The sequence below is a fragment of the Falco punctatus genome (assembly GCF_963210335.1).
Source record: "Falco punctatus genome assembly, chromosome: 13".
Lineage (NCBI taxonomy): Eukaryota > Metazoa > Chordata > Aves > Falconiformes > Falconidae > Falco > Falco punctatus.
In genome coordinates this window covers 16,249,998-16,277,223 of record NC_137593.1, presented here as the reverse complement: position 1 = coordinate 16,277,223, position 27,226 = coordinate 16,249,998, and the positions used below count along the sequence as shown (strand labels likewise).

Here is a 27,226-nt window from a genome sequence, read left to right as displayed (position 1 = left end):
CAGGTATTGTCTTCCCTTTCACTCACAAAAACAGCAGAGCAATCTACTCTGCCATGCAAGAAAGTGAGGATCCAGAGAAGTGAAGATTAACAAAATACAGACTTCTTTCAGAACTGGATCCACTGAAGAACACATCAGAAATAAATCAAAGAAAACTGAAATCCATATATTCTTTAAAAAGCTCATTGCAGTAGCTGAAAAGAAAAATCTGAACAAATTCTTTCAAGCAGAAACACAAAAGCAAAACTAATACGTGCACGTGGGAGGAAGAAATAATACAGGTCCTTTCTAGACTTTTCTTCCCCTTAAAATGTCTTTGTCTCCTCATTTCTTACACGCTGCAGAAGAGAAGCTGTTGTGGAAGCCCTGCATTGAATTAATATTTATTCCATGAATGCAGTAGATGTGGGGAGAAAGCTACTACAAAAGAAAAAAGGCACAATCAAATAGATTTCATTATTATTGCCTCACTGAAAATCTATCTTCTTTTGGGGCTTGCCATAGTCTTAGTCCTATCAGCTCACAGTAAGAGTGGAACATTAATCTTTTGGGGAAAAAATGAAGAGACAAATGCATACTGGTATATACTTGTTGCACAGTGATGTTAAGATTAAATGTGTAAAAGACTACCAAATGCCCTGAACATTTTTTTTCCAGAGTACAGTTAGAATAGCTCATGAATATGAAATAAAACCAAGCTACACTCACTCAGTCTTCTTTTAGTTAAAAATATTAAGAATTGTCTTACCTATATACTGCTCTCCCACCTCTTACCCACACCACAGTCCCTTCAAGTACTTAACAGTGAAAAATAAAGCTAGATGAAAGCAGAAAAAATCAAGTACTTTACAAATGTCTCATTTGTTGCAAAGCACCTTTATGTCCTTGTACTCCCAAAGTTTCTCACACACAGCTGGAATTAAGGTTGCTGCTTCCCTCCTGATGCATATATCTTCTCTGTCCCAAAACAAACTTTGTTAGGAAACACAATGAGTCTTTAAGTGCTTTTAAAAGTGATGAAAATTAAAAATAATCTCCTAATAGTGACAATTCTGTTTAGCCTGTGCATGCTTGTGTACTCACATGCTAACAGAACAGCAGAGCTTTCCGAACTAATTCAGGTGAACTGTTAAGAACAAACTTTTTTCTGGAATCTGTCAGTTCCTAAGAAGTTAATAAGGACACTTGCACACATGCCGCCACCCACCTTAAAGGCAGTTGTCAGTGTTCCCAAAACTTCATTAAAAGAAAAAGAGAGAATCTTAGTAACATGAGCATGGCAAACACGTTTTTCCTTCCAACAAATGTGCAGCACAGTGAATGTAGCATTTTGAGTCACTACATGACAGAGTGAATTAATAGTTGCAAACAGAGAAATTTAATAATAAGTAAGGATAAAAATAAACATTAAAAAAAATGACCAAGAACTACAAAATACAAAATTAAAATACAAGTTATGGGGAAAAAATTGTTTCTGCAAAAGAACTTCCCCTTTGTGTTACAGGATTATATTTTTGTGGGTTTTTTCCAAGGAAGCTCCTCACAAAATTAAACTGTCTGTAACTGATCCAGTGGCAAAAACATTATTGTGTTCTGAGTTATCCTAAGAGACCACAGGGGAATGCTCAGAAAAACATGATTAACAAAGGCTGCTTTCATTCTGAAGACCTGAAGATTTTCTTATCTGTAAAGTTTGCCTAAGCATACACTCACTAAGACAGAGATGTTCCATGTCTGGAAACAAAGTTGAGGGATATCAATCTCCAAATATTAACCTAAAATGAAGAAAAGTTGACAATGTAAAAAGAAATTAAAAGAAAGCAAACAGTTTCCTGTAAAAAGTCATTCCTTTTCAAGCCAGCTTATTTTAGTACATTATTGGAGTCACCATATTTTGATGTATTTGCTTCAGCATAACTTTAAGTATGGCTACAACCCATTCCTCAAAAGAGCAGAAGAGGGAAATAAGCAGACATGCTTATTTTTCATAAAACAATAATCCCTGAACTCCCCTCCCAATCCTTTCAGCTCCAAATAAAGCTTCTGTTTAGGAAACTTGATATTAAGCTTCTTCAAATATTACCAGGTAAAAAGTGAACTACTGTTTAGATCATCAAAAAGTCTCTATAGAAAACAGGAAGGTTGGTACAGAAGACAAGAAACATCCAGCCTCCTGGGGTTGTCCTGAACATGTAATGCAAGGTTTGGTACACAGGCACCAGCCCACATAAGAAATAATTTCAACAGTAACAGAGTAAATAAACGAAAAACTGACACATAGAGGAACCTCCATTCTAAATGTATCTACAGCTCTTTTAAAACAATTCTTTAAAAAATTAAATATAATTTCTGTAAGAACAATGACAACATGCAAAGAAACAACCTAATACAGTCAAGTGAAAGTTGTACATTAATTTAAAATTACCCTTTATTTTTCACAAGTTTTTCCAACATGTTGTGCATTTTGGCACGGTAGACTTTGAGATAGTTAGCTTCAAGTTTCTTTAAATTACAAACAGTAGATACAGTAGGAATATTTAAAACTGATATCTTTAAAATAAACGGCAAGTTAAGACCCTTAGTTTTAAAAGAGAGACTGCCACCATTTCATTTTCCTGATAAAAGATTCAAGTAATTTATGTAAGAGTAGAAAATTGTCTCTATAAAACATCCTATTATTAAAATTTACCAGCATTCTGAAAATAAACATCAATTTTCCAGTATCAATTGGGTGCAATTACACATTTAGAAAAATAACTCATTTTAAATGAAGGTCACTTGGTGAAGAAAAGTAAATTTTCAACAGGATGAATTCTCAAAACAAATTATAAACCATTTTAAACTAAATTATTTAATCCTTGCTTCACCTCAGCAATTTATTTTTTTATCTAATGGTGTACACTTCAGTATTGAAAATGATTGAAGAAAACAGGCTACTGAGAAGTTTTCCCTTCAGTATATACCAGCATGTGGGATTATGGCTTAGCCCCAACAACTGTATACCAGATTCACTTAATTTTGGTTTTATGCTGTGGTTTTTAATTGGTTAATACCAAATATACACACCACAAAAACTTCAGCTGTGTCACTTTACTAAATGAAAACCACAATAAATTTTTCAGACAGTATTGTATCTAGGGTTGTTTGTTTTTTTTTTTTTTCAACAAAGAAATAGATTCATCATAAAATGTTTTTCCATTTTCCCTCCTTACCTACTCTTCAAGACAGCAGAATGGAAAAACAAGCAGGACATGTTTACTTTATGACTCAAGGCTCAGAGCAGATATTGAGAAATCTTCAACAATTTTAGAATATTTTCTCTTTTTTCCATTCTTTTAGCCCAAAGTAACTCTGCTGTCTAGGAACAGTAACTTAAAGTTTCTTTTATCACCATCATCCAGAAGAAATCTATAAATAAATGTTTACATAAAGAATCAAACACTGCTGTTGGAGACGGCAAAAAAAAAATAAAATAAAATTAAGGATCAATAAATGATACTGCAATGTATCTTGTGCCATTCAAGATAGGAAGTCCTTCATGTAAATGAGTAAGTCTTCCTGGGTGCATGAAACTCCATCCTTTCCTGGGAGACTCAATAGAGCAGTTGTACCTAAGAAATTTACATCCACCTCCCTGTAGTAAAAACACAAACACAGCAAAACCCCAAACATTTACCTTGTGTTTTAATAGATTAAGTTCCTTTTTATTCATTCATATCTGCAAATATTTTGCTATTATTAATAGACTGTTAACTATTTTTCCCATCCCTATTAACAAGGTTGTTTAAATGACACCATCTTCAGAGCAAAACATAACAGACATGCATTTGCAACCAAAGATTTCTCCTTGCTTTGCTTTAGCATTCCCTGGATAACAACTCATTCAAGCAGCAACTCTGACAAACAGGTCTCTGATAACTTTACTGTAGATGACACCAGAGAGAAGCAAATCATGTTCACAGGCCTTGTTCCAGAACTGCACCCCTGCCCAAGACCCATTTAAACAAATCTTAAATTAATCAATCTGGCTGTTGCTTTCAAACTGAAGGTGTATCTTCTACTGCATCCCTGCCCAAGACCCATTTAAACAAATCTTTAATTAATCTGGCTGTTGCTTTCAAACTGAAGGTGTATCTTCTAAAACACTAACTTTGACAAACACAGTTACAGGTGTTAAGTAGGACTGTGAATAATACAGGTTTATAAAGAAAACAGGTTAAGTTTCTCTGCTAGTCAAAGCTGGCTATTACTGCCACTGCCTTGCCTCTGGGAACTTTTCTTTGAATTGATATTGGAGTAGAAAACAGTTTATCTCAGAAAAAAAAATAATCAGGAACAACAGCTGAAAATTTTCATTCTGTGGCTGCTCTAAATAAAGAATAATTTAAAAAAAACTGTTAAGAAGCCATCTGAGTCAACTTTGGACTATTGAATGTATTTTGAAAAACTGTTTTTCACTGTAGAGAAATGAAGCATTTCAGAAATGTTAAAAATGAAATTGCTAACATTTACAAAGTTTTCTGCCCCACCATTTGAAACCATTTTGACCAACTCAGCCTGACTGCATCAACAGTTCGAGATCGTGCAATCTAGTAAATGCAATACTTGTCAAAAAACACCACAGAATAATATCTCTCAATTTGTGATGCACATCTTTTTTCCTTTTCAGTATGGTCTTTAATAATAAACATTTGCATTCTAGTTTGGAAATTCTACTAGACACTCAAAGGACAATATTTTTTAAGACAGTAAGTTGTCAACTTACTTGAAAGTCCTCTCCTACTTTGTTGAGAGCGATGTTGATTGTGAATGTAGAGGAGTCGTGGTGAGGTCTTAGTGACCGTTGTCTGTCAGGGCTATATTTTACAACAAAATTCAATAAAGCATAACCCTGAAACAAAATACACAGTCAGACTTCAACCTGTGAACTTCTAAAGTCATACATAGGGTTCTTGGTTTGGTGGTTTTCTTGTTTTGTTTTTTTTTTTTTGTTAGGGTTCTTGGTTTGGTGGGGTTTTTTTGTTTTGGTCATTTGTTTTTTTTGTTTAAAGCCAAGTTACCAACTCAACAACATTCTATAACTACTGTTACATCATATATAAACTCCCCAACCAAACCAAAGAAGGTATATTCAATAAAATATTTAGAATCAGTCATGCCATGAAATTACCTGCAAAAAATTTAAACCCATACCTTGGTATAATAGCCAGCAAACACTTTCAGCGTAACTGGTGCAATGAACTCTCTTATGAAATGCAGCCATTCATTATCCAGTCCAATTTGCTTCATATGGATATCATCAGTTGGGACATTTTCATAACCTCCAGAAATACGGCTGTCCTAATGAAAACACCATAAAGAGCCTTGAAATATGGATATGGAATACTTCTGGCACTTCTACAAATGCTTATTTGAAATCTACAGAATCACAAAACTGAAACAAAGCAATGCTTTAGTGGGTATATGTGAGCTTCTTGCTGTACAGTAATTTCACAGCTAACTGCTGAGGGGGGAAAGAAAAAAAAAAAGCTGAGGTATCAATGAGGCTACCAGTAAGCAAAATTTGTACATTTTTTAAAAGGTGAGTCAATATTTGGATATGTTGCCTGTAAATAAGGGCTTCCCGAGGTAATGGTTTTATTTATTAGAGATGCAGATGCAACTGAAGTTATATCAGATCAAGAGAGTACACTGTGAATTACAACTATTATAAATAACATAATAAATTAGTCAAGGTCATGCTTATATAGGCTGACACTTACTTGGTGTTTTCCACCAGACCATTGTCCAAAATGTTCCATTTCTTCTACCAATTCATCACAGGCAGTGTCAGAAAATATGGGAAACCAAAACACATCTGGACATGGCTACAAAAGAAGAAAAAAAAAAAAAAAAAGGGAAAGAAAAAAGGACATCTTCACTTTTCTTGGTCACTAAAGAATATCAGCTGTTCTCATCTGAGACATAATTTAGATACATTTAAATAATTAAATTTTGTCTTGATCCACAAGCACCTTCTCACAGAATGAAGCAAAAACTACAAGCTACCTTGTAAGCCATGACCCAGCATTAACCACTGTGGCACAGTACCCATGTATTCTGTGCCTTGGTTGCTCTAAATAACTACCCTGATCTTCCACGTCACAAGGTATTAGAAAAACAGTTTAAAAGTTAACATTTTTTTGAACACAAACCCAATTTGTCCCAGCTTCTTAAGGAAGTTCATTAAGTCACTGTCCCTAATCGTCACAGTCCAACACTGGTACAGCAATTACCACCTTAGAAGTGTTCTGTACAGAACAGTTGTCTAAAGCAAGTAGCCAGGCAGAAAACAAACAAACAAACCAAAGCAACAAAAAAGCCCAAAAAGACCTCTGTATCCAATGAAAGGTTTTACCTTGGAGTCATGGTTGTCAGATCTTAGGAATCCATACAGAAAGGCACACCCCAAGGAAAGTATCTAGATGGGCTTGCCTTCACTAGACACCAGAAAACACAGCAATCTCCTACAGAAATTTTATTAGGCCTTCTGCTAGTCGTACTATGTAGTTCAAATAAATAAGCTAAATACATCTGTATTTTGGAGAAGGCAGTTATTTGCAGAACCACATAATTCTAAGCACTCCAGCAATCATTTTTGGACTCTTCTGATCTAGTTTTCAAAGTGGCAAAAATCCAGTTCTGATCCAAAACGTCAAGAAGTTGTTCAGCCAAAGACCAAAACAGCATTTGCATGGAAATAGTTACCATATGTCAATTTATTATCAGTCAGTCCCACAAATTTTAAGACAACTGCTTATACCCACCTGTTCCACTATATTATCAGTGAATATCTTTGAGTAGTTGGGATTTATATAGGTTTCCTTCCAATCCTAAAAAACACAATTTTAAAACATTAAAACAAAAACTAATTTATAAGTGACAAAAAATAATTTATATTCCACTAATTTGCTCTACTGAAAGCATTGGAAACAATTGAACCATTTCTTACACCCATAAATGAACTGGTTCTTATCATGTTAAAAATCATGAAACCTGTTACATTGGGGCCATATCTCCAACTCCTCACACCGGTCATCAGTTGGCTAGTTGATATGATATAGTGCCATTTGCTTAAATGGGTGTCAGAGGACAACTTTTAGTACACACCCAGTATTTAGCACATAATGAACAATGTTCTCCATGTAAAGTCTTTAAATCCTGAGACCTTTATAATACATAAACTTTACAACTTTTTCAAATAAAATAACCATTTCATCAATAATTAGATGCATACCACAGGATTTTCAAATATCTGCCAGAGGTCATTGTTGTAGTGGGAGGTATTGTAATTGGCTGTAGAAAGAAGTCTTCCAAATTCATGTCTGTTGGTAATATACATAAAAACACCCTATATCAAGCAGAGAAAATGTTGTTAGTGAAACTGTCCACCTTAGCAAAAATTATGTTTTTAAAAAGTCTGTTTGTTTATACATTTTATGAAAGTGTAGTCATAATACTTATATATACATATTATACGCATGCTGTTCATTCAGCTTCTTTAATTTTCAATGGTTGATTCTAATCGCCAACTAGCATTCGTAATTTGTTTGCAAGCATTTTGCTGAACTTATTTTCTAAACACATTAAACAAAACCATACATTGTTCATAATGTAAACCCACACACAGTTATAGAAAGGAAAATACAGAGAAGCACTCGGTTGATTTATTTTCCAGAAAACCTAAGCAGACACACTGGAAGCACCTGTTCTCAAACTGAAAATACTCATACAAGAAAACCAGCATCTAGGGTTTGGTTTCCAATTAAAAACTGAAAGAATAAGCTAACAATAATAACAGGGCTAATGGAAGTCAGAAGAAACTTATTTCAGAGTATTCACTACATGATCCTTCTGGTGATCTGGCCTGAAATAAAAAGATATTGGCAAATACAGCATATAAAAATATTCAGATCAGGATACAAAACAGCTCAGCAGTTTGAAGTATGTTCACCTGAGTAAACATTGTAAAATATATGCAAGATATCAAGTGTGATAAGATACAGCTTTATTATCAAGCTATTAACAGAAATCATCAACAAAACTCTTGATTAAAAATAGTAAAAGAAAATAGCCTTTTTTAAAAGAAACAAGTTCTATGGGTTGTTGGGTTTTTTGTTTACTGTTTTTCAGACTAAAACTTAATTTCTTAAGTGTTTGTGACTTTTGGATTTGCAGTAGATGAAGACATTACCATTTGGATGCTTTGGTATTTCTATGTTTTTGTCTGAAAAAGAGTTAAACTGTTAGAAAGGTAATGATTATGTTAAACACATGCCCACTTTGGGGCACTTACCAAATCGTAAAATAGCTGCTGCAGGAAGAATAAGGAGGGTCTGGGTACAAGAAAAACAGCTTCAAGTGACAGTGTGGTGCCTGAGGGGGCCTGACAGACCTGCTAGCGATTTGAGCTTTAGTCCTTCCCAGGACTGCTGAATCAATTTTAACTACAGAAGCACATCTTCAGCACACCTTGACCTCAGAAGCCCTGAGAAACCCCGCTAAGGAAACAACAAGCCTCTCTAAGATGCTTTGAACTGGTCACCTGTCCCTGGCAAAAACTTGAACCTCAGAAGACTGAAGAGAAAGCTAGAGCAGTATTTCATTAGAGTAAGTGGACAGAGGAGAAGTATCTTCTGGTGGTAGAGTAATACTGCAGGTAATAATAACTAATGAATAAAAAAAAATAATAAAGCAACACCTTTGGGGGTCTGAGCATATGGAATGTTTCCGAAGAAGGGGAGTCTTTTTCCCTTTGTAAAGTCTAAAATGAAGGAGAATCATCACATCAGTTTTCTGATACAACAGCTCTTTCTCTTTTTCCGACTACTATTAGGTTTCCACAGTCACATCAGGGAAATAGCAGCCTTTGATCTAAAGCTGATATGCCTTTACAGACAACATGCATCTCCAAGCAAAGCTCATAATACACATCTCAAAGCTGTTTCCACCAGCCCCTTCTTATCTGCTGCAATACAAAAACAAGCACGTACCAGACCATCTTACAGCACAGACTAAGAAAGAGGAAGAGAGAAAGCAATTTTCTGATGAGCCAGTCAGATTAGTTAAACGAGCGCACAGGAAGCACAGGTTTGCAATAACTGATGCTGGGAAGGTTTGAGTACAACAGAATTGGATGGGGATGTTCTGAAGAATCAGTACAAACAAAGGAGATCATGCCTTGTTATGAGGGAATAAAAAAATTAATACTTGCCAACTTTTCTTGTTCAATTCAGCAAAATTATTTTTCAGTGCTATAGTGTCTGGAAATAGGTCTGGTTTAGGTTTTATTTGTTTCTGTGCTGAAACTAGTGTAAATATCAGTAGAAATGTGGATTTACATATTCATAATTTTACAGAACAAAGAAGTTTCCTCTCATTACTTACAGCTTAATGCAAGTAACAAATTTCTGATACAGTTTTAATCTATCTGGAAAAATTAATGAGTAATTCATGCTCCTTAAGAAGATTCCTACCATTTCATAAATCACTTGGGCTTTTTATATCAACACTGCCCATCATTCATTTAAATATGTATCTACTTAAATATAAAATTGCAAAATATTCCAACTTTGCTAGAAGTTTTACATTTAATAAAAATGTGCATTATAGAGATGCTCTAAATGCATTGATAAGTTTGAAGTCATACACAGCAAAATAGTTGAGCCCCTTTTTCATCTCTTGAGGTTGCACCAATAAGGAAGGTATTTTAACCTCAACAGGAATTTTCAGTGAGTTTAAACAAAAAACATCATGCAGTCAGTGCACCAGTGCACTGGCCTTGCAAAAACCTCTGTTCTCAACAATGTCAAAATATACACCTAAAGTTTCTATGTCACAAAAATTGGCCAGTACTTTGAATTAGAAAATATAATATCCAAGATCAATCAAGTGAAGCAGTCAAGTATAGCAGGACACAAAGAAGTCTATGTGTATTTAAAAGCAAGCTGTTACAAATACACCTTACCATTTCCCTGGCATTCCTGCAGAAAGCCATATCAGGATCCAACTTATCACGCATAAAGTAGTTCTTTTCTTTCATCTCTGATCTGAGAGTCTGTCCCTTAATTAAGTATATATTAGCCATATAAGGAATGTTCCATACTCCTCTGTAAAAAAAAATAAAAATAAAAATCAAATGCAAATAATTTAAATCCATGAAAACTAATTTGTTGAGTATTCTATCAAATCAGCGCCTCTGTATTTGCTGACAAGACTGATCAAGTTTCAAGGAAATGAAGCTGAAAGGTTCACAAGACATTTGAAAAACTACAGCTGAACACTATGGACATCTCTGACAGTAATTCAACTTTTATGAAGTACTGTTTAGAAATAGTAAGGTCAAATTCTGTAAAGAGTTTTAACTACAAATGTACTTCATGCTTCCATAGTTAAGGCAATCAGTCAATCTTATAATATTATTCTACACTACCAGATGGAGAAAGTAATTCTAAACTCATTTAACAATCTCTTTTAAGGACTTCACTGAGGTTTTACACAGCTGGTCTGACCTCCTCACACAGAAACACACGGACCACAGCAGGCCATGTATTTATGTGAGTTGGGCCAATATCAACAAAAACTCATTGCTGTTCACAACGCTCACTCTGCAGATTCCCTCCCTCCCAGTGCCACGAGCACATCTTCCAGTGCTTTTGAAAATGAGCCAGTCCTATTCAAACAGTTAATCTGTTTCAGACCTCTTTGTTCTTCCAGGGCAATGAAAAAGCATCACCACATGGGAAAGTCAAGCTTAGAACAACTTACATTCATTTAGGGGAGGGATAAACCCAAAAAGTTATGTGAAAAAACGTATTTCTCAAGAGCTCCTTAGGATATATCTGACCTAATACACAGGAAGAAACACATGAAAAAAATATAGCTGTTCAGTTAATTATGCATTTGGCCAAAGAAATTAAGAAGTCATTTGACGAATGCAACAGTCACTTCTTTTGACCAAGGTTCCTGGGATACAGAGTTTTGGGTTTGCTATTTGTCTTGCCATTTTCTATGTTATGCACTGCTAGAGTAACCAGACACAATCAGACAGGTACCAGTAATGACTATGTCCATTGCTAATACCAGCTCATTGTGTTAAACCCTTTGCTTTTTTTATTCAAGCTGTGAATTGGTAAAAAACAAATGGGAAAACAAATGCACTTCTATGAAACAGGAAAACCTAAGCTATATAACTAACCTCTTCAGGAATAATACCATATTACATGAAAATCTACGAATATTTTCCTGATCATCATACTGGGTGCCTTGACATTAAAAATTAGCTCATAATTACTTACACTCTGTTTCCTTGGACAATATCAACATAATCTTCCGATCGAGCATAATAGCCATCTGGGCTCAAAGCACCCCAGAAATTGGACCAAAGCTTGCCATGACGAGTTACAAGTGGAGCAATTATCTTTCTGTGAAGTGACATATAACAAGAAAATATGAACTGTAATGCATAGACTACATGTCAAAATATACTGGCTTTACTCAGTTTGAAGTATAGTGTAGTTAAAACATCAATGAGCTGAACTCAAAGCTGCAAGAAACAGCATCCAAGCACCCACTGCCCAGAAGCAACATCAGTGTAACAGAAACAAAATTTCCTATAAATCAGAGGTGGTTTGATTTTCAGTCACACACACAAAAAAAAAAACCTGCCCATAATATAATGGCAAAAAGCATCACAAAGTCAAAGGCATGGAAAAAAAAAACACAAAACACAAAACAAAACAAAACAAAAAAAAAACAAAAATAAACACCACAAGAAAACCACAGTGAGACTTGGCTTACCCAGAATTTAACAGTCAAAAGGAGAAATATAAGTTGACCAGAATAAAAAGAATAAAATGACACTTTGTTTCAGAGGCTGCCTACTGCTACTGCTAGATATATTTTGCAAAGTTTCTGTTTCTTCCACCTAGTGTACCTGGCTTTTAGCCTGTTTCTACAATAATAAATATTACAAGTAATATAGTGCAAAGAACTGTCAGCCACATCTTCACTTAAGCTCCGTGCTTCTCACCAGTAGGTCAAAACAAACACTGATAATTTATCTTTCTGTGATACACTTGAGATTCCCCGATTTGTTAGGAACAGGCAAACACTGCCTACCTACTTAACATGGGACTTTACAAACTGGCAGAAGTGAAGTGCACAGCATTCCCAGTGGGCCCAGTTTGCTGAAAGCTACTTGCTGGTGAAGTCACCGCTTTGTATAACTGAAGAGATCATACTAATACAAGGAGAAATTAGTCATTAAACTGCTTCATCTCCAATACCCTTTCACTATTTTATTGCGTCTGTAATTTAAAAAGAAAGCAATAATACTGCAACACCAGAGTAGTAATCTCTGGGGAGTTTCTGTTTGGTTTGAGGGCTTTTTTGTTGTTGAGTGGGGTTGTTTGTGTTGGGTTTTTAAACGTTTTGTATATGACCAACTTTGACATCATTAGTCAGTGAAATCTTAATGCATTTCATAAAACTTGCTTACACCATACCATTCTCTTCAGAGGAACCTTGAAGCATTTGAAATTCACATCAAGAATTGCTGTTTGCCAGGAACAAAATGCTTCGTGAATTGTTCACCTCCAAGCCCATTATGAACTATGGCAATCAAATACCACAGGTAAACAAAGAGGATCTAACTCTGCAAGAACAGATGGGATCTTATTTTCTCTGGATGTGCCCCAGAAAATCCTTTAAAGCTAGAGGAAATTCTGTAAAATCAAGAGATATACTACACCTGTTCTGTTCTATTAGTAGCCTTAAAGTTTTCGGGTTTGTGAGCACGACATCTGCATCTATGCTGAAGTAATATTCACATGCTTTATGCTGGCGACAAAGGTCCCTAAAAAGAAAAAAGGGAATGATTAACTCACACATAACCAGAAAAGATGAACAAACAAAAAAAAAAAAAAAAAACTCAACAACCCCAAACCACAACCAAATGCTCTACTCATACATTGCATTAAAAGCCCTCTGCAGTATAGTATTGTAAAAGAAAGGTGTCTTTAGGCTACAGTATCATGATCATCTACAAGATTTAAAGACATGGATCAGATGTCTTATATTTTTATTTTTTAGGTCTCTTTGTTCAAACTTTCTTCTGCTCAGAAGACTTAAGAATGACTTTGTTAAAATCACAGTAGAAAGCAGAGCTTTTTATACCATAAATTTAAGTAATCCCTGCACTTCAAACCTGATCACTGAAGATGTAGTAGTAATTTGAGCCAAATTTTTAAAATACCGAAATGCAAAAATGGTCTTCCCACTACTGCTGAAGTCACAGGGTTTAGACACACACCTATAGTTTAAATCTTTAGCCAGTTTCTGGTTTTGTCTTCACTGACAGTTTATCTTATGTATACATGTTTTTATGCCAGCAATTCCTTAACCAGCTCTTCCTCACATAATTGCCCCAATTGAAAGCAGCAGATTTTATTTTGGCCATAACACAGTCCAGCAATTAAGTGTTTATGGCACTGTCCATTACCAGCCTATTCAGTCTGAAGCTTTACAACTACTGAACACAATTTAAGTAGCTTTATTTACAATTATTAATAGTAACCCAATTTTTATATTGCACTTGACATTAGATGTTAGATTTCTTCCAAAAACATTCCATTCCTTTATCCTCATTTTACTAATGAGGAAGCTAAATCTGAGAGACCAAAGAACTTGATGTCAGTCTGGGGTTCCTGACAACGCTGGCCAGCAATTCCCCAAAGGCAGCTAAACCTTTTGCTGCTAACAAAAATATGAATGGAATTAATGTTTTTAATTATGAAAATGTGAAAAAAACCAAATTGTACAGATTTATATACAGTTGTAAGCAAACTTGACTGAAAAATTGATCACATAACTTAAAAATGTACAATCCTTCAACTTTTGCCTTTTTTCCCCTCACACTCACCTCCCAACTTTAAATGCAGAGTCAGTGAATTCTATTAAAACTATTTTTATATATATATATATATATATAAAACTATTAAAACAACATGTTTAGTGTTAAAAATCCTTCTGTTCTTCATTCATATAGTAATCCAAAACACAAAATGCTAAATTAAACGTTTTGGTCTAAGTCACACTCAGTCATGCAGTAATCTACTGAGAACTCTCAATTATTGAGACTATTTAAGGCATTACTGCCTTATTTAGCTGTAGTACAAATCACCTACAATGAAGCCTTCAACTTCAACCTCTGAAACCAAGAATATTAAAGATATGTATTGATATTCTATATATTTATTACATGTGCATATACAGATATAAAAAGACCAAAAATCAAGGCTAGTATGCTGACTGTACTTTGACTCATTTTCCCCCTATTTCTAAACAGCATTGAAGACTGCATCACCAAATGGCAAAACTTAACATTTAAAGCATAATAATTTTCCTTGCATTCCCAGATTCAAGTCACCATGTCAAATGTGAAGTATTAATTTTGCCCTTGCACTTTAAGGTCATCTCCACAAAACATTTCAGGCTTCAGATATACAGAAAAAAAGTTGTAGAAGTTTGTGTCAAAACTTACAAAGCAAGCCTACTCTCTCAAGAAATTCATTGGCTTTCAATATTGCCAAGTAGCTTTCTCAAGAAAATAAAAGTAATCCTGCATATTCTCATGCTTTAAAATATTACCTTCTCACAGTGTATGCTAACCTCTCCAGATGCAGGAATCCCAGATTGTATGTGAAACTACTATGTCCAGGTTGCACCAAAGAACAAGTGAAAAGTGCTTTCTAGCAATACTCATAAGTTCAGTAATATACTTCCTAACTTAAATTCAATGGCTAAACCGATTTGGCTAAAATCTACTTGCTTTACACTCCACCTGCTTATAAACCAAGAGCAAATGTTAAAAAGAAAGCTATATTTTTGTACATAACTTAAAGCCATTTCAGTGTAGCAATTAACAGAAATCTAGTAGAAGGCCAAGATTTTTTTGTTGGAAGCATTAAGTGAAGCTCAGCAAATCAGTTTAAAGTATTTTGCAATCAGAGAAATGTTTAACTTTGCTTACAAACCACAAGCCCATCTGGAAGAGTGACCTCATCCAAAAGGGAAAGTGCCACTGCTCTTCATCAAACTTTCCACTGAGACGCTCCAAGGAGCTAGCTGCTTTTAGCAGTAAGGTACATTGTCTACCCAATTTCTTTACCATTGAGTCACTTAAATTTTGGGTGGGGTTTGCTGGTTTGTTTGTTGGTTTTTTTTTGAGACAGTTTGAATTTGCAATTAATCTATTTATCATTTTTATACCACTCACAGTTTGTAAATAAAAATCCAAATGTGGACTGTTAGTCCAAAGGGAAAGCACTTACAGCATTTGACAGACCTCTGAAAGAAAACGTGTCCCAGATAAAAGGCTGCAGCGCTCACTGAAACACTGGGTGACACTCGCTGCCATTTAGGGTTACATTTTGCATCACTCCAGATAGCCACAACAGTATAAATAAACTCTTATCAATCATCACTAAAACCAAACAAACACAGCCACAAAACAGATAAAGCACTAATGTTTAGTTTTGCATCTCAGGCTTCAGTATTGGTACCACAGTTACCACACCTGGAAGCTACTGATATCAGATAGGGGTGGGAAAGCTGGTTTTCTTCTGCAACACTCAAATTTCAAGCTGTTCCACTTCCATCTGAGCCTGAAACCCAAAACTGCCAAAGTGTTCAGAAGAAGCAACTCCAGAAAACCCAAGTCTCCACCAGATATCACTTGACATCTGGGAGGCACAGGTTTAATTCCTGCTCTTTCTTCAACCATATCCAAGATACTTGCCCTGCTTGAAGGACTGAAAGGGAGTCCACCTCACGGCTGATCAATGCCAAATGGGAGCTCAGAGACAAGGGCTTAATATCCTTTCTCAAGAAACACATAGGAGACTCCAAATTCAGCTCAAAATTCAACAGTGAGGTCAGTGAACTCTCTAACCAATTCTGATCTACTATTCTTCCTGAAACTTTTGAAAACTTCCAATGTACACTTTCATTAAAATGTGCATGTTCCTACTCAAAGTTGAGTTAAATCGTATTTTTAAAGTTCACAAAAAAGTCCTAGCTAGTTCTATTACTAACATTTTTGAGGGAGGATAAAAAGAAAAAAAACAACCTCAAAGAAAAAGAAACCCTGAAAATCTGTAAGTATTTGGGGAAAAAAGATTGTGGAAAAGCCGCCTTTTATAAATAAAACCTCAGAGATGTGAATGAGGTAAATTCCTGTGTTTCCTCAGTTTCTGTTATTGCTTGAATAAATTTCATATTGTTATTTTACATTATCTGCTATAATGAATCATGTAACAGCTGGGTGAAATCTCATCTCCAAACAAGGTGAAACCACTAATGAGCTTTTTCCTAAAGAAAAAAAGAACCAGCTGTAAGAACTCTAATATATTCCTTGTAGACAAAGGCTATAAAAAAAGACATGGAAATGCTATTTTAGGGTTTCAAGTGATGTACATGCAGAGAACAGACTTTGACAACATGCAGCTAAACTCCTCTTTATTTTCCTCCCTTTTTATTGTTTCAGCCCACAATACAGAAAGCTGTGCACTCATGTTTGCCCATCTTGTTGGATTGTAACAGGGTTTTGCTGACTGCACAATTTTAGGTCCTTTTCAACACCTATCCAACTTTCACAAGCACAGAAGAGAGCTTTCCAAGTCAAGAAGCAGCAAGAAAGTAAATGCTTCAGTTATTCTTTATTGCGTAAATGAGAAAATTAGACAGAGGTTTGCTGCATGGCTACGGGTGAATTTTTTTTTAAAAAAATGTTATTTTCTCATATCTATTTTGTCATAAGAGAGTCTCATTTACTGAAAACATCATTGTGGTTTAGCATCACTTTTTACTGAGCCAAAAAGGGAAGAAGAGAAAGAGGTAAGGAGAAAACTGACCCAGCTGCGTTATATACTTGAAAGTATTCTGCTGAAAACAAACCAGAACTTCAATGCTTGAAGTTCCCTCTATCTCTGTATAATTCGAAGCCTGTTTTGCTGCTTCAGATGAATAGATTTTGTGTGGAATGTGCAAGTGAGGAGACAAAATTAATTCTAAATCTACTGGAAAGTAACAGAGAGACACTAAAATCAGCTAATTTGGAAAAAGAGAGAAAGCAAGTGTTTAAGGCAGATGGAACAAAACTATCAGTCAACAATGCAGATGAAGGCAGGAGAAAATTAGTAAGACCACCAAATATATCAATCTCTGTAAATCAAATCATCAAAAAGGTTTGAAGGATCACTCTTTTCAAGTTATTCCCATTGCAGTATTAGTTAGGAATAAATGAGGTTATTTATGTTGGAAGCCAGCTGAAGGGTTGAAAGCAAATATTTTTTTTATGGTAACTACCTGCACTTCCAAGGTACTTTTTTTGAGGAAAAGTAAAATGCAGTTGTGCCAGAGGAGTGGCAATGTTCATAAGGGCAGCCAAGCAGAGCAGAAGTACAAAGGAAGCAGCAAATGAACTGAATTTGCTTCAGTTAAATCGAAAGGGGACGTCAAGTTGTATCTATATTGCTCACATGAAAGATCCTACTAATAACACTCATACTTTCAGGATGATTCAGTATTTTGGCATGGTCTCATTCCACGTTTTCTCTATATGGTACATATCTCTTTAAGAGAGAATCTTTATTAAGGAGGCTTTTCAAGGGAGGAGCAACATGGGTGAAATTCAATCTGGACAATGGATAACACACCACAGTGTACTGTATCCAGTGGTACTCACCACAAGTATGTATGATTATCTCTCTGCCTTACATAACAGAATTTTGAGTTATTTTCTGCAAATATACATTTAAATCACTGATTTTTATCCACAGATCAAGCAAAGACCATATACCATATCAAAACCTCTGTCACATATGTCAGTAGGTTCTGTCAATAGATGACAGGTTTAAAGATCTTCAGATGAGATTTAGTTACAGTACAGAAATTTATTACATTAAAGATTCTGCCTTATGGTGTCTATATAACAAAGAGGAAAAGGCAACTGCAGAAATTCTACCTCAGTTACATGTAGTGTATGCTACTTCAAAAAGTTTGCAAATGTGATACATTTGTTTAAAGTTTACTGGAAATAAAGAATGATTTGTAAACACGTGAATGGCTGTTTACACTAACATTGGGCAGCTGTAGTGTTTCATAGAAAGGCTTGGACCTCAGCCAAATATCAGTTTTTCAGTGGCTTCAGCACAACAAAGCCCCATTCACACAAATTTCCAAGAACATCACAGAGACTCAGGACTGGACCTTCATTCTTTCAGCTGATGCCATGAACAGCCTATGCTATTCTCTTGGCCTCTGAATATAAAAGAAAAGGGCCTTTCAAAATTAATTTCTCTGCTCTGACACTCATGGAAGATTTGGGAGAAAAGAGTGGAAGAATTATGTGAGGACAGAGCCTGCTCAAGAGCCACAGCGATGTCTTGGTGAGATCCTGGTGTGTAAAATTCCATAATCTGACTGACAGGACATACTGGGAGAGGCACAAGCAATGCTGTGGTAGTAGCCAGTGCTGCAGCCACTGAAGAGACATCTTGACAGGCAGGTCTGACATGGTATGCATACTCCAAAGGTCACATTTAGGTCTAGCAAGTGCCAGGTTTAAAAACTAAAGATCTGGATTCCCTAGTAGGAACAAAAGGCAAAAAAAGAAAAAAAAAAAAAAAAAAAAAAGCAAGCAGGACCAAGTATCAGAAAGTCAGTTGCCTTTGCAAGTCCTTTTTTCTTCCTCCTGAAAGCAGGAACTTCTACTAGAACACTTCTAATGGATATTCCTGTCCTTTGAACCATAGGAAGAAATATAGTTCTGTCACCTGTATGGCCAGGTCAAGCTTTAACCATATTTTCACTTGAATATAATACCATTTAAAAAAAGAAAAAGGGAGTTGGGGGCAGGTGTGCCAGGGCTAGGTGACTAAGACAAGAGAAGTGCAATTGTTAAATGTATATCCAGTGCAAGAGGAAATTCTATTCGAAAAAACACTCTGATGTTAGCTTGAAAAGGTTTTGGATTAAAAAAAAGAAACAAACATTTTTAGAAGATACACTGCAATTAGAACTTCAATTTACATTTGCATCTGCTTTCACATTTTTTTAAATTACTACTACATATAATTTTCTGCACAAAAAGTTTGTTGTATCATCCATTTCAATAGCATTCTTTGCAAAATAAAAAATATTTAAACTATACAGTTCATACTCATCATGTTTTAACATACACCCGTGTTTGAGATAACCATAATGTAAAAAAAATTGACACCTCTTATTTCTTTGTAGTCTATTGTCTACGCCTTCATTAGAAGGCATGATGACAGATTATCACAGTAGTCCAAACCAGAGATGTTTTCACTATGACCAACAGCTTTTTATATTACACAGAAACTATAAAAAAACCTCAGTTCATATCTAGATGTTGTTATACCAAAAACTTCTGCTTTTGTATCTTACGATGTAAAATTGTTAGCGTTTAAGATGCAAAATACTATACATAAAAGGTGAAAAAATGTTAGTGTATGCATCATTATAACAGATTTATAAATTAGAATTTACATTCCCATGTTCCGGGCTTCTGCTTGACTAAGATTTTCTTCAGGTCCAACAATTTTTATACTTCTGATAATGTTCTTGGCTTTTTCCCAGAATTTCTTGATGTGCTTTTCATGGTAAACCTCCTGTAATCATGTTAACATTGTTTTTAGTGAAAAGTACAAGTTGTTGTGAAATCATACACACAGAGTCCAAGAACACATTGTATTCTATCCTAAACATACAGATGGCAAACAGCATTTTAAGAATATTCCAGTACAACTGTCATTAAAATTAAGCTTGTCTGTTCAAAATTTCAGCAAAAGAATCCAACACATCAGCAATATAAACCAAATCTGTACTTCCAGACCAATGATGCAAGGTTCACAGAATGTTTATGCAATATTTTATGATCTTCAAAACCATCCTACAACCTCAGTGGCACACAAGTTTTTTATGCTGTTCCAGAATGGCTTTAGAAAGGGAGCTGCCACCTGTACCCAGGTGGACAGTCACAGCAGTCATTGTTTCTTTAAAACACTGTCACAGTGATTGTGTCTAATTTCTAAGTACCCTACCTGTAATTTAAAGACCTCAGCTGCAAGCAATGCTTCCAACCCAGTGTTCTCATTCACAGCTTTTATATATTATGGCCGATATTAGAATAAGTATTGGGTAGGCTTTTCCCCCCTTTATGACAAAAAAAAAAAGCTATTCAGTTTATGTTCATTTCAAATACCATATGACTTCTGGTTGAAGCAAAAGAACCTAGCATAGCCTACGATTCCTATGTGCATATCCCATTTAACATCCCCTTAATAAAACACACTGAAAACTTTAAAGATAAACTCCACTTCTATTCAGACTTTTTGTGCTACAAAATCAACAGTATTGCACGCCAAGTGAAAAAGGGCAAGATTATATTTTTCTTCCTGTTTCTCTTCCAGCCCAGCTGGGTTTTTCTGGGTTTTGTGGGTTGTTTTTTTTTTGGTTTTGGGGTTTTTTTTGTGTTCCCCCCCCCCCCCCCCCAAAGACTTACACACATCTGCCACCTCACTCAAGAAAACAGCAATACTGAAGTCACTGCTGAAGTATCAGTGACACCAGATCATTAGGTAATTAGCAAAAAGCACTCAAAAATATTCAAAAAAGCAATTCATCTGTAGTGCCATTCAAAATATACTTTGATATACATGTCTTTCCCATGGCACCGAGCAAGAGAACCAAGAGAAACATAAACGCAGTGGGGTATCAATGGAAAGAAAAGCAAATCCAGTGTCAACTATTGGATAGTAGTTTATTAATAACATGCTCTAACTTTTGGTCAGTCCTGAAGTGGCGAGGCAGTTGGCCTAGATTATCATTGTAGGTCCCTTCAAACTGAAACTATTCTATTCTTACTCTACTTTGTTATCAGTACTTCCCCCAGAAGCCCACACTTTAAAATACAATTTTTTTATTAGTGAAAGAAAGAATCTAAGCAGCTTCTTTCAAGACTTCAGTAAGCACTGACGCTATTTCATTGCATTTGTGTATTTTTTCCACTTCTGCATACTGAATTCTGAAAGATTATCTCTTCCTATGCAGTTAACTATGTACATATATAGAATCCATATATTCTCTCACACACTTTAATTCATAGCATAATTTCCAAAACTGAAGCTTTGCACTATAGTAACATCATACTTACATTATTATGAATGAAGATACTGAGTGCCTCCTTTGGGTAGTCCAGAGTCAACAGTCTGTCTAAAAATTTAGGTAGGAAAGGAGTGGGTTGTTCAATGAAAACACCAATTTTTACTCTTGGATATTCCTAAAAAAAATGATATTTTGACACAACCAATAAGATTTGCCTCCTTTCTAAGATTAATTATACTAAAAAGCAACTGACGTCATGTTGTAGTAAGACTACACAGTCTTCAAACAATCAAAACCAACTAGCTCAGAACTGCTATGACCCCTTTTTATTTACACTCACTTCATTAAATAAGCAAAGATAATGGATTTAATATTGCTAGAAAACTCTTCAAATTCCAGTAGCAGAAACAGGAAGTAGAAAATAACATATTATGTTTTTTTAAAATTCTTACTTTTAAAAAAGTATTATTAAAATGTTGAAAAAATATTTAAGAAAATACACCTAGAACTACACTGTAATTTCATTTTTTTGCAAGTAATGTACATATGTTACATTTGCAAGAAAATGTAAGGAAGACTAGGTTTTTTAGAAGTAGTTAAAGAATAAATACCACAAAACATTTTACTTATCTGATTATTTTTTATTTTTATGTGTTTTCACATAAAGCATTTGTGGTTTAATGTGAATTCACATCTTTCTGTACAGTGGTATTAATTCCTGATTTGTATGGGCTTGAGAGGGAGACCATGACTACTAAAAAAAGCTAGACAGCACTTCTGTGTATTCCTAATATATATTATTACACTATGCAAGACAGAAATTTAATCTTCAAAGGCCTCGACTTCTACACAGACATAAGACTATTAAACAAAAAATTTCCACCTCCAAAACAATTAGTATAAACGTCTAACCCACTACAAGGCTTGGAGAGAAACCTTACACTAGTATAAAAGGCTGCAATTTAGCTTTCCTTAAGCAAGCCAACACCCACTTGAAAAGTGTCTGGATAAACCATTAGTGCATGTTGAGATTTTACTGCATCACTGCCTACATCAGAAATCCAGAAACATACTGGCAAATGCACCAGATTGGAAACATTAGGCACCAGTGTTTACCCTGACTACCTCCTATTCACAATTTCATCTGCAAACCTAATACATACTCATGCAGACATCCTAATAACTTGAAAACTGATGAAGACAAGTACACAGAGATGTCTTGAAAAATGCAGCTGTGATTCTCTGGCAACCACTCCACTAAGGCTGGTGTCATGGTAATTGGTGCTGCTGATTGCAAGCAATGAGGAAAACTGTGTGTGCCATCAGGCTTACCAAGCTGCACCAGCACATGTGCTACCAATACTAGAACTGCTGCATTAACCTATTTTGACTGTTTCTCTAATTCTGAGCCATTTTCCCCTTACTCTCCAGGATAAAGAGAAGCAGGTTCAAGCTGGACCTGCAAGGGTTATAGGGACAAAAAGGAATTACTGACACTCCTGCAGCCCTGCAGCACACTCAAGTGTGAACTGCTTGGCTCTACACTAAGATCTGTGTAGGATGACTGAGGTAAAAATAAGTGTTTAAAGAACCAAGAGTAAAAATTCCTGCTAACTGTATCTCCTCAAAGCAGAACACTCTGCTGCGTCTCCCATTTCTGATGCATCTCCCACCACATCTCCTCAAAGCAGAGAGCTCATCAATCTAGATCCTGGCTCACCATACTATAAGGAGTTGTCACTGCATAATCTGAATCTAGGTCACAATGGACAATTTTAATAACCAGCATTTTGAGTAGATCAAGTCAGAAATTTTGGTTCTTCCCAGTTGTGCCTCAGCAAAAACACTTTGGAAATATCCAGTCAGTACCAGGATGTAATTTTCTCAGTTTCACTAAGGTCATACATTTGCCTTTTAAAGTTTACTTTCTCACAAGCAGTAGTTGAGCATATGACAATTTTTGAAAGAAATACAGGATAATGTCCCAGTAAAATCACACTAAGTCCAGGAACTCTTGCACAAGAGTCACCAGTGAAGCCAAAAGATGAGCAAGGTCATTCTTTCCACCTGCAGCAGGAAGTCTCCACACCAGTAACAAGCTTCAGGATTTAGGAAGTAGCTCATTTAAGAGACTAAATCTGTTTTCCAGTTTAATTTAGGTTTAAGCAAAAAAACCCTTAAGAAGTGGCAAAAATTTACACTTATTGAGTCAGGGTGTGTTCTTCAACTTATTTTTCATCACCCTACTTTGTCTCAGGCAGGTAGCTAATTTGGGGGTGGCACATGCTGCTGACATTAGCAGAAGAATGAAATTACTGAGTGCTTCCACACTTCAGCTGTGATCAGAGCACAGGAGGTCCTGCTTCTGTGAAGACAACAAGGACTAAAAGCAAAACACTCTGCATACATGGCTCTCAGCTCCTTCACAGGTAACCCTGAAGCTCAGCTTTTCACAGGTCATGCTCCCAGCACCTACTCACACTGACCTTGCTAATGCCTTGGGCTCTTCTGCTCATCCATCACGGACCAACCTACATACCCTATGGCAATGCTTCCACCCATCTCTGCCTTGCATGCACCTACCCCTGACCTCCACAGAAGGATAGATATCCCCATGTCCATGATGGAAAGCAGTATTATTTCAGCTCCTGGTTCTACAGTGGAGTTTATCCATTTTGTACTGCTAAAAGCAAGATCTGTGGGTAAGCCCAGCCCAAAACATTGAATTTGCAACACCTAAGCTCATCAAGTCAAGGACCCATTCATGTCAGAATTCACCTAAAAGAACTCAAAGCCCAAAACATAGCTGGTATCAACAAAGCTTATCCTCTACTTGCTTATGAGAACAAGCAAAATCCTCAGAAGATGAGCGTATCAATGCATAAAGTTAAATAAAACAATATGAGAAGAACTACTAGAGGCACAGAGCTGGTATTCTTCTTTTCACTGAAGATTTCTTGTTAAGTAGCAACCAGCCAGGCCTGAACAGAAAGCGCGTTCAGAAAATGAAATATTGCTTGTGCTTAGAAATGCCTGAAGTAAACATTCTACAGAGGCCAAGGAAAAGTCTCGTTATTTCTGCTGGCAGAGTGAATGAGGTATGAAGTCCAAAGAATGAATTACAGTAAGGAAGACACATTCCAAGTAGATGTACATAAGCTATAGGAAGCTATCCAGTAAATCATTGCAAGTTACTCCCTATTACTGGCTTTAAGATTTAACTGCTTCCCAACTACATTATAATTAACACCACCATTAGGAAAAACTTAGACAACAACTTTTCCTCAGGTAAACTGTATCTTGGGACTTCCAACACTATTTCAGTAGAACAATCATTCAAGTGTTCTAACTTCAAAGCAAAATTAAAATAAATAAAAGATGTAAAATAATCTGAAAGTTATTACAATTCCAGCAATAACTTTTTTAGATTATATTCCAGTCCATAAGCTACTTATTGTCCAGAAAATTTTTCACTTTATTCTTTCATTGCAAAGATAGCATGAGAGTAGTAGTGGATTGTTATCTTTAACATGACCTTCTAAGACCTGTTCTAATGCCAATCTTCAATACAGAACAGAAATGAAACAGCTGCTGGAAACAGCCTATTAACAATAATCAGAATGTTCTTTAAGTACAAGCCTTACATTTCAGCATGGTAGATCTTAGTATTTACTTTGCCTAAAATTTACTGAGTGCAAGCTGAAACATTCATAAAGACACTAAAGACGTCATGCTTGGAGCCCAAATACTGGAAACACACACACAGAGTCATGTGTACGTGTATGTTTGTCCTACAAGAATTCTGAAGACTGAACTGATATCCAAATCTCAATTATATGAGATTTATTCTACAGAAAGACATTTACATATACAATACAGATATCTGTATCATGCTCTACAAGGTAGTTTTGACTGTTTCTCAGTATCTCTCAGAAAACAGTAACTAATCGTGTTACAGTTAACCTCTACTCATAACAAATTGTTAAATTGGTGCATATCAAGTTTTTTGTAGGCCTGCAGTTAAAAATCTGAAATATCTAAAGAGCTTTTCTACATCCCCCCAAATTTTCATTATTCGCTTGAATCTTGCATGATTCAAAAATCATTCATTCACCCTCAGTGAATAGAGGTAAGGATCTAGAGGGCTTTTGGAGATGGAATCATCTTCAGTAATATGGGGGAAACCTATATTAAAATGCGTGACTACAAACATTTCTGAAAGTACTGATATTTCCAGTAAATTAAAATTCCATCTTTGCAGTTTCATATACCAGAAAAAAAATGTCCTGAGGTGTCTACAAAATGTAATATTGCATACAAAAGCCACTGTCTCAGAAATCACTATAAACCTACCAACTGCATTCAAAATAATTTTGCTCTAGTGAAAAGTATTCTTACCGTTACTGTTGACAAGTCTAGTAAGTCTAAATCACAAATACTGCAACCAGTTTCCCGTGTCCAAGCATTAGGAATATAGTTTCCCAAATAGTTCAAGTGAATCTGGTAAATAAACAAACAATTCAGATTAGTGAAAGGTGCTTGCAAATAGCGTTTTGTAGTTTTTAAATAGAGATTCAATGAGAAAGCCTGAATTCTAATACCTACAGGCTATTGACTGTCCTTTTTTTAATGTAAGATTTAAAAAAAAAAAAGCAAACACCCCAGCATACAAAAATATCTGGGTAAAAGCTTTTTCTTCTTTTTATTTACAAAACAGAGGTTATATTCTCCTAGCATCTACATTTATTGCTTCAGCTAAGCCAAAAATTTGTTGCAAATATAACTACCACCAACTAAATGCTTGTATGACTTTCAAAACACAGACAACAGAACATTCAGCTCTCAAAAGCTACTAGGCATGATTTCAAGCCAAAAGAAAAGATTATAGTTTAATTCTTTTTCCAAGTCTGAGAATCATCAACAATTTACACAAAACAGAAGGAGTGAATATATGAAACACACACAGAAAATGTAGAAGACAAACGCCCAGATGATGTATTTTTGACAAGTCATGGCAAGATTCAGAAGCCAGCCAGGGGTATACTTTTTAAAGCAGCATCTGGCTTCTTAACACATTTTTAATTGGTACTGAGCAAAACATATACTTTTTGATGGGCTGCCTGGGTTGCCCTGTCCACCTGGATTCCACAGGAAGTTTGCACAGAACTTCACTCTTCTCTACTGCCATTTGCAATGGTAAAGGGATCTCTTACGCCAGGGAAAGTCCACTATTCATTCCTGCTCTACTGCCCTCAAAAAACTGGAAGGCTAGAATATTATTTTGCATAGGAAACACACTCCAGTGCAATACTCAGTCTTGATTTTATGATATTCTGGGTGTTTGTTTATGCATATTGAAAATCATTCTAGACAGATTTTAAATATAATTGCTTGACTTTAATTTCAGAGATGTACCATAAAGTCTACAAAAATTAATATTTCACGAAAAGCCATTGCACTTGAGGGACACAAAAAAGTACATGTCAGTATAATTTGGTATCCATTTCAAAGTGTCTCTGACCAATGCTACTTACTAATCTGCAAATTGAAGAGATTAAATATTAAATACAAACCTGAAGATTCTTATGAACAAAGAACTTTTACTATTTGGAGTTAATTCTGAGATTACTTTCATGCTAGTTTTTTCACTAGTTAGTAAATACTTTTTCCAATCCTGCTATGCTACTGTCCTCTTAATTCTATTCCATGTTTAAAACAGAAGAATCTAATCACATTGACAAAGTGATATTTAGCAAGAGTTTCCTCTGTTTTTAAAACTACATCATTACATGCAGAGATTGATTTTTGTTTAATGTAGCGTAACTCGTGGATTAGTACAAGGAGCTCCAACCTCAACTGCTTGCCCAACTGTAAAACACAGTACCTTTCTTTTCATTGGCAAAGTGTCAGCAAAGCCAGTATGATAGACAACTTGAGGATTTAACTGAGGGAAAAATAACTAGTAACATGGAAGAAATTGGTCACTTATTTCACCACT

The 27,226-nt window shown here is 35.5% G+C and overlaps 1 protein-coding gene across 4 annotated transcripts in view; it reads right to left on the bottom strand.

Moving 5' to 3' along the window:
• Nucleotides 1-2,410: 2,410 nt before the first annotated feature.
• The window catches only part of PLOD2 (procollagen-lysine,2-oxoglutarate 5-dioxygenase 2), a 56,720-nt gene continuing 31,904 nt past the window's right edge, over nt 2,411-27,226 (bottom strand). For 2 of the 4 annotated variants that reach the window (XM_080410467.1, XM_080410469.1), the window contains exons 8-20: nt 25,627-25,728; nt 21,278-21,403; nt 19,612-19,733; nt 12,791-12,895; nt 11,337-11,462; nt 10,007-10,148; nt 8,741-8,803; nt 7,277-7,390; nt 6,807-6,872; nt 5,763-5,867; nt 5,194-5,340; nt 4,766-4,891; nt 2,411-3,634 (exon numbers count right to left, since the gene is read on the bottom strand). In XM_080410467.1, the coding sequence (XP_080266593.1) occupies nt 3,479-3,634; nt 4,766-4,891; nt 5,194-5,340; nt 5,763-5,867; nt 6,807-6,872; nt 7,277-7,390; nt 8,741-8,803; nt 10,007-10,148; nt 11,337-11,462; nt 12,791-12,895; nt 19,612-19,733; nt 21,278-21,403; nt 25,627-25,728 (1,500 nt within the window). In that variant the 3' untranslated portion in view covers nt 2,411-3,478. The remainder of the gene's footprint in view (nt 3,635-4,765; nt 4,892-5,193; nt 5,341-5,762; nt 5,868-6,806; nt 6,873-7,276; nt 7,391-8,740; nt 8,804-10,006; nt 10,149-11,336; nt 11,463-12,790; nt 12,896-19,611; nt 19,734-21,277; nt 21,404-25,626; nt 25,729-27,226) is intronic. The other 2 variants (XM_080410468.1, XM_080410470.1) reach the window with 1 other exon arrangement.